At 42.9% G+C, this 18,512-nt stretch overlaps 1 protein-coding gene across 2 annotated transcripts in view; it reads left to right on the plus strand.

The window, feature by feature from the left end:
* LOC144695474 (small conductance calcium-activated potassium channel protein 2) overlaps window positions 1–18,512 on the plus strand; it is a 157,188-nt gene that overhangs the window by 98,837 nt on the left and 39,839 nt on the right. For both annotated transcript variants that reach the window (XM_078566355.1, XM_078566363.1), the window contains exons 5-6: window positions 8,659–8,769; window positions 11,691–11,818. In XM_078566355.1, coding sequence (XP_078422481.1) covers window positions 8,659–8,769; window positions 11,691–11,818 — 239 coding nt within the window. The remainder of the gene's footprint in view (window positions 1–8,658; window positions 8,770–11,690; window positions 11,819–18,512) is intronic.

Here is an 18,512-nt window from a genome sequence, read left to right on the forward strand (position 1 = left end):
GTGTCAAACTAACGGGCTGTTTTCTCCTGGATGGTGTCAAGCTTCTTGAGTGTTGTGGGAGCTGCACTCATCCAGGAAAATTCCATCACACTCCTGACTTGTGCCTTGTAGATGGCGAACAGACTTTGGGGAGTCAGGAGGTGAATTATCCTGCACATAATTCCGAGCCGCTGACCTGCTCTTGTAGCCACATATTTATATGGCTAGTCCAGTTCAGTTTCTGGTCAATGGTAATCCCCAGGATGTTGATAGTGGTGGATTTGGCAATGGTAATGCCATTGAAAGGAGCGATGGTTAGATTCTTTCTTGTTGGAGATGGCCATTGCCTGGCACTTGTGTGGTGTGAATGTTACATGCCACTTATTAGCCCAAGCCTGAATGTTGTCCAGGTCTTACTTCATATGGGCATGGACTGCTTCAGTATCTGAGGAGTTGTGAATGGTGCTGAACATTTTGCAATCAGTGAACATCCCCACTTCAGACCAAATGATGGAAGGAAGGTTTTTGATGAAGCAACTGAAGATGGTTGGGCCTAGGACACTACTGGCAAGGCCAACATTAATTGCCTAGCCCTTGTGGGGTGATACAACAGAGTTCTTTGCTAGACCATGTAAGGACAGGTAAGAATGAACCACATTGCTGTGGGACTGAATAAATTAAGAAAAAAAAATCCTGTGTTCTAATTTGGAATGAAGTGTACAAACATTTTAGTCTTGTATTTCGAAAAGGAGAAACATTGCTAGTTTTATGGATTAACTATAAATTGGACAAAGGACAGTTGGACTATTATATTTTATTAACAAAAGAAAACGTAGCATTCCATAGCACTTTTGTGCTACAAGTTAGTTTGAATCAGAATGGGTACGCCTGAGGCACACCAGATATTGGGCTCATTTACATGAGGCTGGAATGCTGAAAATGTCTGCTAGGTGTCCCCGGGCAGCATGTTGGCAAAAAGGATTGCAGTTTTGGGCAACTGCATTGCCAGGTAGCTTTTGCGAGAGGGGGAAGTAATTGGGATGGGGATGGAGCAAGCAACAGGCTTCTTACCTGAATGTGAAGTCCAGAATGGCACTCATGATCATCTCAACTCTATATTCAGGTAAGTATTTTTGTTGAAAGCTTTTTTATGGCTGCCTTCACCAATTCCTTTAAAGACAGCTGGTTAGGCCCCATACAGGTCATGTTTCCTGAAACGGAGCTGGCTCTATGTTTTTCTCTTTATTCTTTTTATGGGATGTGGGTATCGCTGGAAAGGCCAGCATTGGTTGCCTGGTGTTAATTGTCCTTGATCTTAGTGACATGCTAGGCCATTGCAGAGGGCAATTAAGAGTCAACCACATTGCTGTGGGTCTGGAGTCACATGTAGGCCAGACCAGGTGAGGATGGCAAATTTCCTTCCCCAAAGGACAGTAGTGAACCAGATGGGTTTTTACAACAATCAATGATATTTTCATAGTCACCATTACTAAGACTAGCTTTCAATTCCAGATTTATTAATTGAATTAAAATTCCGCCAGCTGCCATGATGAGATTTGAACCCATGTTCCCAGAGCATTAGCCTGGGCCTCTGGATTACTAGTCCAGTGACATTACTACTATGCCACTGTCTCCCCACAAGGAGTCATACAAGGAATTTTACAAAGAAAGAGTTAAACTTATGTTAGGCCCCTATTTGCATGTGCAAAGGGCCTAACACCTGGTTCAGGTATGGGCATTGAATGCTTCTTATTCTACTTGCATATCAATATGGTGAGATGGTGAGCGGGCACTTCCATCGCGCCATTTGGGTACTTAGATGCCTGTTTTGCACCTGGAAAATGGGTATTGCACCATTGAATTTCTACACTTGTATTATCTTTGGGAGAGAAACAAAATGGGCTATAATTTGTTGTGGTAAGGCATCTAGTGGCATCTGCTGTTAGACTTGCTCTTGCACATTTAGATTTTTACATTTTTTGAGTTGCAAGTTGTCAGAAGTTTGAGGTGATAATATCACAGTGAGAAGCATCTGGGACCTGAGTGAACAGGTCAAGCAACTGTGCATCTCCTTGACCAATCAGATTGAATGAGTGTAAAATTAACCACACAAGGACTGAAAAGGAAGTTTGGGTGAATTCAATGTCCAGGTATAGAAAGGGAAATAAAAAGTGGAAAAGAAAAATAAGACTAAGAAAGAGAGAAAAAGAGACAAAGGCAAAGTGAAAAAAGTATGTTAATTTTGGGCGGAATCATCTCCGATTTGCACCAAGTGCGGTAGAGATGACGGGTTTTCATGCCATATCATCCCAAACCCGCCACATTATTTATGCATTCCTGGGAAACATGCTGTTTCAATGGCGGGCAGGCTCCATTTGCCCACCTGCCATCACCTTGCTACTTCATCACACCAGGCGCCATATTAAAAGTCCAGTCATCTCAGTGTTTCCTGCCACAACTACTGCAGGGAAGATGTCCACCAAAGACAAAAAGACTGCAGCCCCCAGGCTTAATGACATGTCACTGGAATGGCATTTAGAAAACACAGGGTGGGCAGCGGCATCACCAATTCAGCATGGCAGTGATGGTCAGTGCCATTGCTGCATAGAAGAGGTTGGCCATCCAATGTAGATGGAGGATGAATGATTTCATCCGTGCAACCAGGGTATGGCAACCATCTCATCACTCTAAACTCTCACACTATAACACACTTGCACATTCACTGGCATCTCACTCACTGCCAGCTCAAGGGACATCACCACCCATTCTCACATACATACCCTCATAACTCCATCTGGCCTCATCTCCTCTGGAGACTGCCTCCTCAGCCCTCACCATCTTGAGGCCACTTGCACAGATCAACATGTGCCCCCATACACACCCTGGGATAGCCCCCTTCCCCAGTACAGCCCTCGGCCTGCAGCCTCTTCCCTTGCCTGAGGCCACTTATCCCCCTTCGCCAAGCAACCATTGAAAAGCCACCCACTTATGGCTGATCTGGTAGGTAGAGACCTACCCGTGAGCCCCCCTAAAAGTGATGTGGTGCTGCCTGTGAAGCCTGGCGCTGATGACTGCAAGTGCTGCCTGAAGCAAAGTAGACAAACAAACCTTGAAGTCCCACTCTGCCAGGTGCACATTGCTTATGCGCTGTTGCGAAATTCATCGTCGTATTTTTGTGCCGACGTGGGCAGACGATCCAGTGGAGGATGAGCCCAGCAGGCTGGCCTTATAATGATATGTTGATCTATTACAATGAGGTTCCCGACGTCTGATGGTGGAAAACACGGCCCGCCATTGGCGGGCTGAGGGGACGATTGCAAACTGGTTTCACGCCATCGTGAAACCGATCGCGCCGCATTGTCCGCTCACGCCACCGAACACACCCGATGCTGGCGGGCATGGAACTCCTGGCCTTTGACATTTTTAAATCTCCAAAACAGTTAAAGCCTGAATAAATAAGACTCCACACTTAATATAGATAATTCTCAGTGCCAGGGAGGTTGATTGTCACTAGTAAACTCTTATTGCATCATTAAAATGGTACTCTAACTGAAATGAACAATTTAACTTTTTGTGGCATGTTTAGTTCGTATTTACCATGCAAACGTAACAACTTCATGTCAGTCAGTGCATTTCAAGAGAGCTAGGCAGGCAGATGTTGTTATTGTGAAGCTAACAGTGAAGAGGCTGATGTCAGACAGAAACTTTGATTTTAATTCGTGCAAATTTTTCACACTTTTAATGTACCAGTAGGTTTCAAATCAACAGCTACTTAGAGATTGCAAAAATAGATAACCCTCCTCCCTCACTTGTGCTGGCTTTTTAAAAGTAATACTAACTATGACTTTTCAACTGTAATAACTACTTTTATGTGTTGTGAGTCATTCCTTAATGCTGTACAGCAAAAAGCGTCAAGACCTCATGAATGTATCCAGACTGCAGGCAAGCAATGTGAGAGCACTTTATTTTATCTACAATATGAATACCCTCAGGTGTTCTTTTTTATATTCATTTCATTCTTTCAGAATTCAGATCCTCAATGACAAAAATGAATCGTGCCTGGATTATTTTACTTTTTTTTTTTCCAAACAGTTGTACATCCCAGGCATTGCATCAAAGAGAAAAAAACTGCCACAGACAGTCCTGAACACAAGTATTGACAGATGTACAAAACCTGTGGAGGTGGATTTTTGTCTTTCCTGCATGGGTGTTAAATATCACCTGGGCCGAACGCAGGCACTAAAATCAGGTGTGGAGCGACACATGTCCATTCATTTAAATAGAAAGAAAATCAGGTGGGCTCCATATTAGTGTGCAATCTTCCAACCTGGATTTGCTGAGAAATGCTGAATGACCAAAAGGTAAAGATAAGAATCTGATTTTTGTAGTTCCTCATCCATTTAACCCCAGACCAATAAATTTGGTTTGCTAGACTTGGTAACAAATGCTTCAAATTTTTAAAATCTTTTTATCACTGGAGCCAATTTTCCTCTGTGTTCTGTGTCCAGATGATTAATGCCCACACATAAAAGATGAAAATGGGCCCGTTGTGTCATATCATGGGAACCTGGACGTTCCCCTCCAAGTCACTCACCATCCTTACTTGGAAATATATCGCCGTTCCTTCACTGTCGCTGGGTCAAAATCCTGGAACTCCCTTCCTACAGCACTGTGGGTGTACCTGCACCACATGGACTGCAGTGGTTCAAGAAGGCAGCTCACCACCACCTTCTCAAGGACAACTAGGGAAGGGCAATAAATGCTGGCCCAGCCAGAGAAGCCCACATCCTATGACTGAATAAAAAAAATCATTGATAAATACACATACTTTCTATCAATATATATTTTGATACTTTTTGTGATTATCAAGGGGAAAAATTTAAGTCCTGAAAATTAGAATATTTTTCTACATTTGGCACCAAGCAGACCCAAGTATATCGTGGACCAGCTGCTCCCTGTACTCCGCCTCATCAATCACAACTTCAGAAGAGCTACCTTTTCCCACTTCCAGCACTCATTTCTATTTTATTTGCTCAGGTCTTCTGAGTAAGATTGCCACTGTGGTGCCAATTGTGGATAGTTTAATGTTGTGGACTCTAAAGATGGAATTTTAATGCCTTCCTAAATAGTGGATTTGATGGCAAGGAGGCATTTAATCAGGCAGGAGGGTGGTAAATGGGAACCCTGCCGCCTTCCCGTCTCCACCCCAAAGGCCCTTGGACGCCCTTCCTGCCCCGTCACCAAGTGAGGCCCTTAAGTGGGGAATTAGTGCTCACTTAAGAGCCTCATCTCACTGCTGCTGATATTAACTGAGAGGCAGGCAGGGCGGAGGGGGTGGGGGGGGCGGGTTTGGGGTGGGTGCTCGCCATGCAGGGTGCATGACAAGCAAAACAGTGTGGGTTTGCTTGTCAGCTTCCAGGGTGCCCTTCATTCAAAGGCATTCAGTCTCTGATCAAGGGGCCTGACATCAGGAAGGGGGAGCTGCTGAGAGCCACCTCCCTCCCCTTGCTGCTGACAACCCTCCCCTTCTGACATCACTCACCTGTGGCCTGGGATCCAGCAATGACTCTAGGCCTCATGTGGGCGTAATGGCACTGCTGTTCAATAGAGCTGCCAGCCTATGGTTGGCTGACAACTCTTGGCGGGCGAGATTGCTCCTCATAGGGCTCTTGATGCCAGGGAAGGCCCACCGCTGTCTAATTAAGTGCCTGAGTGACAATTAATAGGCCAGATCTTCCCTAAAAGAGGTGACACAGGGTTTTCACTGGATCTCCAGCCAGCAGGCGAGAACCCAGTCAACTCCATTAAATACCACCCACAGGGCTGGGTTATACTGTTATGATACAGTAGGTGGTATTGCCAGGCAGACCAAATCCACAAGGAAAGCTTGGCCACGCTAACACAACGGTTTTGCAATTCGTAGTTAAGACGAGAAGGTTTGTGCACTGAATTCAGAAGTAATGAGTCCACTAACACCTTCAGAGATTTTAAAAATTAAATTAAAATATTTATTAACAAAAGAAAAGAATTAAAGCACATACACAACATTACAGCTACACCGTTACTTAATATTATAACAAATCCCAAAATCCCTAATTAACCTGACTCCCAACTACACAGCCCCTTTAAGGCAACAGTCCAAAATATACTTTAAAAGATACGCAACCCAGCAAGGTTACCACAGCACCCACTCGACAGTGGAATTCCAAAGGCTTTTAACGCAACTTTGGTTACTGGAACAGCAGACATCTGCAAAGTGGCTAGAGGTGTTTTCCCCAAGTCTGCTTCACATGGTGTATCTTTTAGATCTTACATGGCCACCACCTGATACAACCTCCCATCCATCTTTAAATATATTTTTTCCTCTTTAATCTGTAAATCCCATTGTTCCCATATGTCTTTGGAAATTACTTTTCTCACACCATAAAAATCATTCGTGTTGTCAAAATGGTCTTTTTCTTTTGGGAAAAGTAAACATAATTACCTTGCCCTATTTATCTTGTTAATTGTAAAACTTTATCATGTTTCTTTGAAAATCCAACACTTATCCCTTTATCTAAAAATGCAAATTTTATTCACAACCTATCTATTGACTATACCCTAGCTCACTCATTAGCATTACAAATACCCTTTTTATACCTAATTCATTTGATAATTTCAACTTTGCAGTCTATATGACAATTAAGTAAGTCACACACACACAAGCATAAACATACCTTACAGTATCCCACAATACTATTATGAAAATATGATAGATTTGTGACAATACACTGAGGGCAGGGTCCCCACAACCCAGTGTAAATTTCAGTGGCGAGCCCACCTCAGCTTGGTTGGCTTGCCCCGCTTTATATTTTCGTGCGACGGCCCTTTAATTAGTATGAGGTGAGACCTCTGCCCATCTCCAGGTGGAAGTCCTGCCTCATAGAGCTGCTGGCAAATCAGAGGCCAGCAGCTCTGCACCATCCAAGGATTTGTGGCCACTGCTGGTACTGCAGGACACCTGGAAGGTTGAGGGACCATGGATGTCCTAAAACCCAGGTAAGTCTGGGATCTCCCAGCAAGGGGAGCAGGGGTGAGATATGTTGGGAAGGCGGTGTGGAGGAGGGTAGATACGAGAAGGCAAAACTGTGCATGGGAGACCTCCAATTGGCACAGGGGGCCTAAGAAGATTGCACTCCACCTCCTTCAACTCCCGCCCCAACTTTCACTGAACAGCAGCCCACAGGGTTAATTAAATCTGCTGGGCTGCATATTAGGTGCAGGCCTCTCCCGCTGCCCATTAAATCATAGCAACAGCTGGATGAGGCTCTTAACTGGGTATTAATTGCCCGCTTACAGGCCTCAATTGGGCCATGGACAGGTAGCACACCCAATGACTCCCTTGCTACCCGTTGAATCGTAGCGGGGTGGGCTGCTAATTGCATCATGCCCTAATTCATGGGTCCATCTGCCTATTTCCCACACATGAGTGGTCGTGTTATGACCAGGTGAGAAGGGGTGAACTGGCTCTCCTCTATTCAATCTCCTCAGTTGGTCACAACAAATGTTTAAATTTCCTTTTCACAAGGATATGCCTTTTCCAAATCTTAATGTATTTAGCTATTTGAGCTGTGAGCAATGAGGAGCCAATCAGTGAAGGTTTTCTTGAGTCAAAGAAGGAGCAAATTCATTAACCACTAAACCTGAGAAAAGTAATAAAAACTCAACGTCAAGCATTCGACCCTCATGCAGTCATTCACGAGCGCACTCGCACACACGCAGACACACACACAAGCACACACACACACTGAAAATAAGGTGAGTTAGAGTTCAATAAAAAAATGGTAGAAGTATATAAGGTTAAGTGTCCTTTGATTGTGCTTGAGGCGTAGATTTTAAATGCTGTGGCTCATTTGGGTTAGGTGGTTTCTTGGACACTGTCAGATATAGACCATGTTGCAATTATTATGAGACCTCAGTTCACTGGTAGGTTTCTCATAGAGTTGGCTTCTTGAACCAGGTGACACTCTTACTCTAACAGAGAGAGAGCAACATTCAGCCTGTTTTCTCTGCTGAAGACTTTCCTGTCACTACCTGTGTCGCTTGCAATCTCTTAATAGTGGCTGGGCAGCCTTGCCCTGAAATACTTCATCAATTGTGTATTTCCAAGAAGTTTTGGGTGTGTGTCTAGCTGTAGCAACGATTGTTTCAATACCCAGTACTTTTCATTTTTAATCTATTTTTCTTAGTTATGAGTTTCAATGGGTGCCAGAGTTATAGGAAATGTCTCTCTCTTCACACTCCCCTGAGGATGATTTGTTGGTTTCTCACCTTCTCCTTGGAATGCAGCCTTGCATTTTTAAGCAGTTTGCTCTGTCTCAGTTCAAATTGCAAAATTTGCAGTCAGCTGAAAGTTGAAAATATCTTCAAAAATAAAGGGGCACAGCCTCATAACACCTGTAAAATATAGCTCACAGTCACTAGAAACTAGGCTGAACATCTCCAAACTCATTTTACACAGAACTCTTTCACTTGGCAGGCTATAATTCTAGCCTGGATTCATTCCCATCTCTGAAAAAGGAAAGACAGTGTCACTGCACCCCTCCCCCACTCCACCCAGCATAGCCGTTTGTAAATATTGAAAGTTTTACCTATGTAGTGTTAAAAATTGTTAATTTTTTTCATTCTTTTTCCATTCAGGGCGCTGGCTGCACTGCTCTGGTTGTAGCTGTGGTTGCCAGGAAGCTGGAACTTACCAAAGCAGAAAAACATGTGCATAATTTTATGATGGATACACAACTCTCTAAACGAGTAAGCATGTCTTTTTCAAATTGAACTAAAATTTGTTCAGGAAGGTGGTATTTTCATTAACAGAATATTTCCTGGACATCCATCACAGTATCGATTACTAAATGGGGTGGGGGGGAGGGAATCATTTGAGAGCATTGTTGTTTAGGCTTTGCTACACACTGACATGATGCTTTTTGTTTTGACAGTTACTGTGTATTAGAATTCCACTGGTACACTGTATAACCAATTTCTGTCATCTTGCTGCAAGTCTTTGCTCACAATTGAAATGCAATGCAAGTAGTCGGGCTGCCAAGGACAAATATCCAAGGAAGATGATGACGTACCATGTATCAGAAAATTATTTTGAGGAAATGAAAGATAGATTTACAGCACTAACAACATGGCACATAATATCTGATCAGCAGCTGAGGGCATCTTAAAATGCCAGGCAATAAATGGATAACAACAGCATTGCATATTTAGAATTGCATTGTAAAATTATTTTTAAAAAGCTGAAGAGAAATATTGCAGTAATATTAGACTTCAATGATTTTTGCTGCCATAACTTGTTTTATTTGATATTGCTCCACAATATCTTGATTATGATTATAATTCTCAAAACCTAAACAGCAACCACCCCCTAACCCCTGCATAGCTCAGTGCTTTGGTCCAAGTAGAAATTAAGTAGATTATTTTAACAAAACAGACAACCTGCCAGTGTTTCAAGACCTTGACATATTGTAGATGGACCTGCTGTTAGTTAAACTTGCCCTGACAATTTTAGATTTTTAACTTTTTTTGTGTGTTAAGTTGCTGAAAGTGTGAGATGATAATGTCATAGCTGAGAAAGCAGGCATCTGGGACCTGAGTGAACAGGACAAGCAGCTGGGTAGCTCCTTAACAATCAGATTGAAGGATTATGAAATTAACAGCACAAGGACTGAGGAGGGCATGTAAATTAGAGTGAGTAAATTCAATACAAATCAGGTAGAGAGAGAGAAATGAAGAGATGGAAAGAAAGACTCAGCTGAGAGAGGGAAAAAAGGACAGAAAGGAAAAGTAAACAAAAGTGTCATTTAAAACTTTACAAATCTCCAGCAAAAATTAAAGCCTAAGGAAATGATATGCTACATTACACACCAAGCAATAGTTGATTGACATATATCACATCAGTGAAAAGGGTAGTTGGACAAAATGAACAAGACTTAACTTTCTGTGATGAGCTTAATTTGTGTCTACAGCACATTCACAGCATCTACATGCCATACAATGTCAGTCAATGGTGAGCCAGACAGCAGGGTACCAAGTTTGCAAACCTAACAGAGGATTGGTGTAATCCACACTGCAACATTTGGATTTCTGCATTTAACGGCCCATCTGCCCTCACCTGTAGCTGTTGTACTATTTGTGCAGAAATAATTGTGAACGTTATTTTAAGCTCACTGTTATTTTGACAACATATTCTGGATTAATATAAATGGCATGGGGACAGAGACTGTTATACCATAAGTGTCAACAAGTGAATTTGAAATGATTTATCAGGAACACATTAGCTTTGGCTTTTTGCTGTGTTATGACTTTCCTGTAAAGATGCTGACTTTGATTTTCAATCATTAAACTTCCTGCCTCTAGTTATCTTGAAAAAAACTTAGTAACAACTTTGGCATTTGTAACTTCTCTTACATGGAACCTTTGCGCCCTTATATTGGGAAGGATGACATATATCTAAAACCATATTTAACTATACTCTCATGGTACAGTAGGTTCTAGAACTTATATAAGACACCATGTTAATATTTATGTGCCACAGCAAAATTTCAGGTTATAATGACAAATAAAACATAATTCAAAATGTTGGTAATTGCTTTTAACATCACTACAGCAGGCTATAATAAAAAACTGGCCATGGGCCCTTAGGAGAGAATTTTAACCAGCAAAAATGGGCAGGTTCGATTGGCAAGTTAAATGTTAAAAATGCAAATCGTGCCTCCAATCCAACCACTTCCGATTTTTAACAGAGGTGAGATTGGGGGAGCAGACAACCAGCCCGCTCCCAGAAGGTGGTTTGGGAATTTAAAAACTATGATGATTTATTGACCATTTCCAATTTAACTGCAGACAGCCAGATTTCCCAAGCATGAGGAAACTCGGTTTCTACAGGAAGGCAAAGGCTGCTGGATCTAGGAGGTAACTGCCTTTCTGCTTACCTGCTGGATCCAGTGTATCTGCCTCTTCAACACCATGTTAATAGATACTCCCACACAAATGGCCTCCAATATCTCTGCACCCCTTGAAGGCTTCAATCCCCCGCTGAAGCCTCCAACCTTCCTCCACTGACCACCCCACCACCACCACCAGTCACACACCCCCACCACCGCCACCCGCCTCTCCCCCCATTAGGGCCTTCAATAATCCCTTCAAAGCTACCCTCTACCCCACCAAGACTTTTCAATCACACACCCAATCGGTTTCCACCCATCTCCCCAAATCAGGGTCTCGTAATGCGCCTGCAAGGACTCTGTCATGCCACCTGCCCCGCCCCACCCTCCTGCCAGCCTCCAATCCCTCAGGTGTCCAATCTTTGAGCCCAACCCTTCCCCTAGGTCGGGCATCAGAGATACCTGGTCCTGTGGCCTCTTTTCCAGCACTGCTGACTAAAAGCCAAGCCTGTCATTCATGCTGAGCCTGGATGGGGTGCCTCAGTGATGGGAAACCCAGACTTCTAGGCTCCCCGCGTGCCACTGATGGGTCAAAAAGTTCCAACTTCCCTTTTAAGTGTTGAATCTTGTCATAAACCTTAGATCCAGGTGCTATTTGAACTAAACTATTCTATGATAGAAGAATTGTATTAGGTTCTTTTGTTTCATAGATTTGTGTGTATTTTAAAAATATGCTGTGCACTCAAATTGGCATTGAAACTGACTCTAAGCTTTCTTATGCAGGTAAAAAATGCAGCTGCCAATGTTCTCAGGGAAACATGGTTAATATATAAAAACACAAAATTAGTTAAAAAGATAGACCATGCAAAAGTGAGGAAGCATCAACGCAAATTCTTGCAAGCCATCCATCAGTGAGTATGGCTCCTATCTTTGATAATGCTTTTGTTTGACTGAACAACAGGATAAAATTCTTATTATCAGCAATTTTAATAACAAAGAAACAAGAGTGTAAGATGGCCTTCCATCACTTTATATTTGAGTCAGGTTTTGGAAAAAGTAGCTAAGGCAGGACTCTTCCTCGCAATTGTTTGCGTCACCGGTTCTTAGAGTGCATGTACACTTTTTTTAAGTTTTATGTCTTCAAATGATTGTTCATATCTATGCTCGAACTTTGAATTACAAATGTCCAATTGATCTGTTAGTGCTGCTCCCTATATTTAAATCTAGATATTTTTATTATCTAGACTTTTGATAATTCCGACTTAAATGTAGGGGGTAATTCTGTGATTGTGCTTTCCCAGTGGCGAGCCATATTCACGGCGAACACGAGTCGGAGAACTGGCTGTTATAGCTTTGACTTCAATCTTTGCCCATCTTTCCAGCAAGGATCACCGAATTACCCCCTTTCAAAGACAAAGAATTCAAAACATTTCCACCCAGGTCTCTTTTTGTGCAATGCAGTAGTGACTAATACTTTTCAATATTCTTGCTGATTTGTGAAAAATAATGCATCTTTTTTTTATTTTATTGTGTTGAGTTGGTTTTATGTTGGTCTGCCTGTTTAACCCTTCGAATAACATGGTAACATTTTGGCAAAGCTTCCAAAGATAACACAAAATTATAATGCTTGGTGTTTTTACCTCTGTACCAATCTGAGTAAATATGAATTATAAATATGCATGTTAATCCTATTGTTAGAATTGTGTTCCAAATATTCAAAATTGCATCTATTTTGAAGAATTGTGTGATGAAACAGATTTGTTTCAGTTAAACCTTTATTTTTGGAAGGGTTAAATTAAATGAAAGGTGTTTGTTTGTACCCCAGTCTGTTCCGATATGAAACGATTGTGTCAAATTGATATTATTTTATGCTTTGTTTTCTGGTGTACATTATTTTACATTTACTTTCTTTTTGTTTGTCTTTTTTATTTCTACAAAATGAAACTAGAGCTCGAAAGTAAGTTATATATGTTGTATTCCAAAGATTTTTCAAATCTGTATGCATGCAAGAAAAAGGTATTATCATTGTGAATCCAATGGTTTGACCACTCCCATGAAAACCTGATCAGAAATCCTGATCTAATCTGTGATAAGTGAAATTCAGCTGAAATGAAGAAGCAGTAAGCTGGCTGTATTAAAAAGATAAGGGATAAACTTTGTCCTGAAGCTGATTTTGTTTTATTGATTTTGCTCTTGCAGCTAAACTCTCCTCTGAATAATCTATTATATAAATAAGAAACAATTTTGTAATAAGGTAGATTATATATTAACATAATTTAATAAATCCCATTAACAGCTAGAATGCATGAATCATACTCAATACTGTCAGTTACTATTATGTAGCACAATTTGAATTGTTGTACTTAAAAGGACTTGGTGTTCTCTGCAGAACGTCTAGTTTAAATTTTAAAAATGGACAAGTAACAACATATTGTTAACTGATATCAAGTTTAGAAAATGCAGGCAGTTTTCTTCTGTGGCTTGCAGAAAGAATAAACTAGATAGCAATTAATTTTCCTGCTGGAATAAGAGATTTACTTGATTCTTGATATATAGCTATATATAGCTATATAGCATATAGTTATATGCTATAGCTGCATATTTCTATGGTCAAGTAGTAATTATATTAGAGACTAATCAGCACATCCAAATGTTGGACTGAACTGACACTACACTTGTTCTACTTTCCTAATTCAAACCTTTGAATTACTTGGAAGGGAATGTTATATTATTGACCTTGGTGTTCAAAATGAGATAGCATCAGAATTCTTGTCAGGCCATGGTAGGCAATAAACTAAAGATTTTTTTTAAAAATAGACATTAAATCTTGAAAAAGGCAAACGGATGCATTCTATGGGGCATTACAATTGGCCACTGTGAAGGACAATGGTTTGTTCAATGAGTTCAATGGATAATGTTCTGTTGTAATTTGCTACTTAAAAGGGTCAAATTTCCTCTGCTTTTCATATGGAGTGCTTTCTGGGCACGAAGCATAAGGGAAACTGGTGGAGACATATGACACCAGGTTCATATGCACTTCCAGGGGTTTGCACCTGGACAGTCATGGACATATAAATGAGAAGGCAAGGACGCAGGACTGATGTGCCTGTGCCTCCCAACTTATTTTCATGGATCTTTACTGAGCAGAGATTCAAACGTGACAGCACCCTCAACAACTGAGCCTTAGTGCTTGTGCTGTCAGACCTGCAGTGACAATGAACTTTCCTCTTCAAACCTTTAATTGTAAGTTCCTTCTATGGGGTCTTCCTGCACTAGCGTATTGTTAGTGCTTTAGGATGAGCTGAATTTGCCAATGTAAGTGAGGTGAAGTATGCTTTAGGTGCATGCTGCCCTCTTGCATTTGAGGAGAAAATTGACCTTCTTGTGCAGCCAGGTTGTACTCATTACACGAGTTGAAAGTATAATAATGCTGCCTTGAACACACCAGTTGCCGATCTTATCTCTTATTGGTGGGTTTATTCAAAGTAATCACAGAATCACACAGTGCAGGAGAGGCCCTTCGGCCCATCGAGTCTGCACCAACACATGAGAAACACCTGACCTACCTACCTAATCCCATTTACCAACACTTGGCCCAGAGCCTTGAATGTTATGACATGCCAAGTGCTCATGCAGGTACTTTTTAAAGGATGTGAGGCAACCCGCCTCCACCATCCTCCCAGGCAGCGCATTCCAGGCCTTCACCACCATCTGGGTAAAAAAGCTTTTCCTCACATCCTCCCTAAACCTCCTGCCCCTCACCTTGAACTTACATCCCCTCGTGACTGACTCTTCTGTATTCACTTAAGTTTCTGAGACATTTGGCGAATTCTTTTGTGCCTGTTGGTGGTGGGCATGTTTGGTGGCGTGAACGGACAATATGGCAAGATGGCCAAAAATTGGCTTCGCGACGTTGTGAAAGTTAGTCATGTCGATCTGTCCCAAGTCAGTCGCTCAGAGTGCTGGGCAGCAGGGGAATTGCCCATTGGAAGTTTAAACTTCCCAGGCAATTCCCACGTATGTCAGCACATCAGGATTTCCACAGGGTCCTGTTACGATATCCAGATTTACCTCGTCGGCGAACAGGGGCCAGGAACGCCAAGTCCCAGCAGCTCTCGGGAGTTTCCGCACATGTACGGGCCGGAAGTGGGCAGCGCACGCATAATTCCTCTGGCCAAGAATGGACCAGTGCATCTACATGAAAAGAAAACGGCACCAAAACCCCGACCAGGTGCCCCAGGAATCCCAGACAGGGACAGGGAGAGGTTCCAAAGGGAGCCCCACAGAGGGAGAGGTCCCAGTTATAAAGAAAGAACCAGTGAAGGAGCCACTGGGAGGGGGATACCATCAGTAGGGACCAAGAAAAGAGGCTCCAGGTAGTAATAATGTTGCTATTGGCAAGCTTTAAGAAGTGAAGGCTCAGGAGAAGCCAGCAGAAAGTTGGTGATTCCCATGCTGTGGACTGTTGGGGAAAAGGTACCCCTTTGGTGCTGTTGTATTTTGCTTGATGCAGCTGAAGAACTGGAGTTGTGCTTGTGAGTTGGCCTAGAGTGCCGACTCGGGAATCCAGGGGAAACGGAGTATCAGGAGCTGAGGCTGATATCCTGCGATGTGGGCCATCGTTGAGGCCATCCAAGTTGGGGTGACTTTTGGAGAGAATTTCAAAGTGAGATCTTTGATGGTGAAGACTGGAATCCCTTGTAGGGGAGACAGAGTTTCAATGAGACTATTTGACTCATAGGGCAGAAATTTTTGCCCAATGGGTGGGCGCATGCCCGACCCGCTTGAGCGTAAAATGACGTGCGTTCACGTTGGCCGAGTGTGCCAATGCCAACACGCAGACGCACAATAGTTCAGTCGGCGGGCATGCGCTGGAGTTGGCAGTGCTCCCGCCAACAATTAAATTGCCTGTTAAATCCATTAAATAGTCAATTAAATTACACTTTTTGCTACCCGTCCAACATAACGGTTGGCAGGCAGGCGGAAAGGCCAAACGGCCTTTACATTTTTTTGGAAACCTCATCCACAGGCGGGATGAGGATTCAAAAGCAAATCATAATAAAATAAAAGTTTTAAAATTTAATTAAGAACATGTCCCTGCTCATGTGACAGTATCACATGAGGGGACATGTTTTATTACATTTTTATTTTCTTCATTTTCTTTTAAAAAAATGTTTCATCTCCCTGAGGCACAGAGCTGCCTCAAGGAGATTATGCAGCGCTCACTCGTGCTCATGATTGAAGTTTGCGCTCGTCCCACTCACCCTCCCCCCGCCCACACAGGCAGTGCTCAACGCTGCTGCTTGCGTTTCATGCTGGACGGGCCTTAATTGGCTCGCCAGTGTGAAATCGCGGTCCGGTGTCGATCGCGGGCGGCGGTCGGCTTCCCGACCATCCCTGCCGAGCCCACTGAGCCCGCCAGCCAAGTGTTTACTGACATCTGGGGGTTGCTAAGAAATCTTTGAAATCTGCCTGGGTCACAGCTGTCATTTGTGTGCAATGTGGTGTGTTCAAATACAGTTTGCATATTAATTCACATGTACCTCATATTAACACTGAATGGTAGAGAATAAGATAGATGTTGTGAATTGTTTTATCTTTCTGACCTTGTATAGTGAAGTTTATTTTTATTTGTTCAAACCCTGTGGAATCTTGTGGCTTTATTCACAGAGCAAGTGTCTTGAATCTCAAACTTTGTCCACTTTAAACAAAAAGTTACTGGTCCCTATCTGGATTGTACCAAAAGCTTGGTGGTCTGGCCTACGATGATAACAGTCCCAACATGCATCTTCCATCGTATGTCCAGTCTCCAGAGAGCAGAAGATTTGGGATAATGGGCGGAATTGTCCCAGATTTGCACTAAGTGCGACAGCGGGCGGGAAAAAGAACGTTTTACACACCAGCTGCAATGGCGGCTTCTCATGCCATATCGTCCCATTCCTGCCTCATTAATCATGCATTCCCAGGAAACACACCATTTTGATTACGGGCGGGCTCTGATTCGCCCACCACACTGTCACCTCACGGCTTCATCACGCCGGATGCCACCTTTAGAGTGCAGCTGTGCGCACACCTCTGTGCTTCCAGCCCAGGACTGCTGCAAAGAAGACGTGGCCCCGAAAGGCAAGGGGACTGCAGCCCCCCAGTTTAGTGACGCATTCCTCGAGCACCTTTTTGTCACAGTGGAAGCCCTCTATGATGTCCTCTACTCCTGTTCTGGCCACAGGAGGGACAGCAAGACTACCACTGTGGCTTGTTAGGCAAGGGCAGTGATGATCAGTGCCAATGCTGCACACCAGCCAACGCAAAAAGAGGATGAATAATCTCAGCTGTGCCGCCAGGGTAAGGCAACCATCTAACTAACTTTGATCGTTAGCCAGGAAATGTTAGACTGTTTAAAACCTGGCCTAACACCTGGGTAACTCCACACCGACACTGCCCCCTCCCTCGGCTATCCCACTGACCTGATCCAACTACCCCCAACCCAACCTGACTACTCTTGCCCACCCAACAGCCCACTCGCCCATTCACTTATGCATCCACTTGCCCAATAACCCACCTGCAATAGCCCACCTGAGTCACCTGCAATAGACAGTGATTAGCAGTTTCACAGCATAAGAAATTGTGTTGCAGTGGTGCTCTGAAAACATGAATGAAGCTCATAAAGGGGGTGGACTGTCCAAATAAAAGTGAATTGTCAACCATTTCAAGGCACTGTTTACACGTTGTTTGACAGAACAAACTTACCAAAATGCCAACAATGTGACTTTTGTTCCTTTCCTTTGCACATATGAAAAGAAGGGCAAGAGAAGGATATGAGGCACATCAAGCCTGCCTCATCTAATCTATAGAGCAGTCTTGCACATTGTTCACCCATCTCCTGGTAGAGCTTTCTCTTGAGGAAGGCAAAAAAAAAACAAATAAAAAAACCCAGGACTTCTGGAAAAACTCTAAGAAATCACTCTGCAGCTCCCTATGACAATCAAGAAGATTTCAAGAGAATGCTGTTATTCATGACCAAAGACAATCACAGTCCACCAGTAGCTTATCCCTTTATAACTAGAGCTGTCTTCTCCAAGAGTTTCTCTTTTAAAGAACTATAGTGACACCATTCCCACAAAAATCATCTTAGTTTGAGATGTTGAGCAGGATAATTGCAATATTCAGGGAAACAGGTAAAGGCCCCTCAGTGAAAAACTATATCTGAGAGAGAAGGTGCCTCCTCTTGTGGTCTCCATGCTGCTCTTCATATCCAATGGATTTTTTGCCATGGTGCCCTGTTCTTCTCCCCTCTCTGAATCTAGTAACAGTGCTATTGATGGAGAAGTAGCTTCAGAGGGGATGGCGATGGGATCACCAGAATTCCATGATAAGTACAATGTCAAGACAAGGAGTGCCACGAACAGTGACCATGGCGGGCCAATACCTGTGTATGTCACACCTCTCTCGTTGACAGGCTATTGACTTGATGTTTCATACTTTGACCATGACCTGACAGTCATGACCTGTGCTCATAGTGAGCTAAAATTTCCAGTTTGGTCACCATCCCAATGTCGACCTGGTAGTGGCTGCGGCAGTCATCAGATGTAATCTTCCTGGAGGCAG

Source organism: Cetorhinus maximus, chromosome 2, assembly GCF_964194155.1.
Source record: "Cetorhinus maximus chromosome 2, sCetMax3.hap1.1, whole genome shotgun sequence".
Taxonomy (NCBI): domain Eukaryota; kingdom Metazoa; phylum Chordata; class Chondrichthyes; order Lamniformes; family Cetorhinidae; genus Cetorhinus; species Cetorhinus maximus.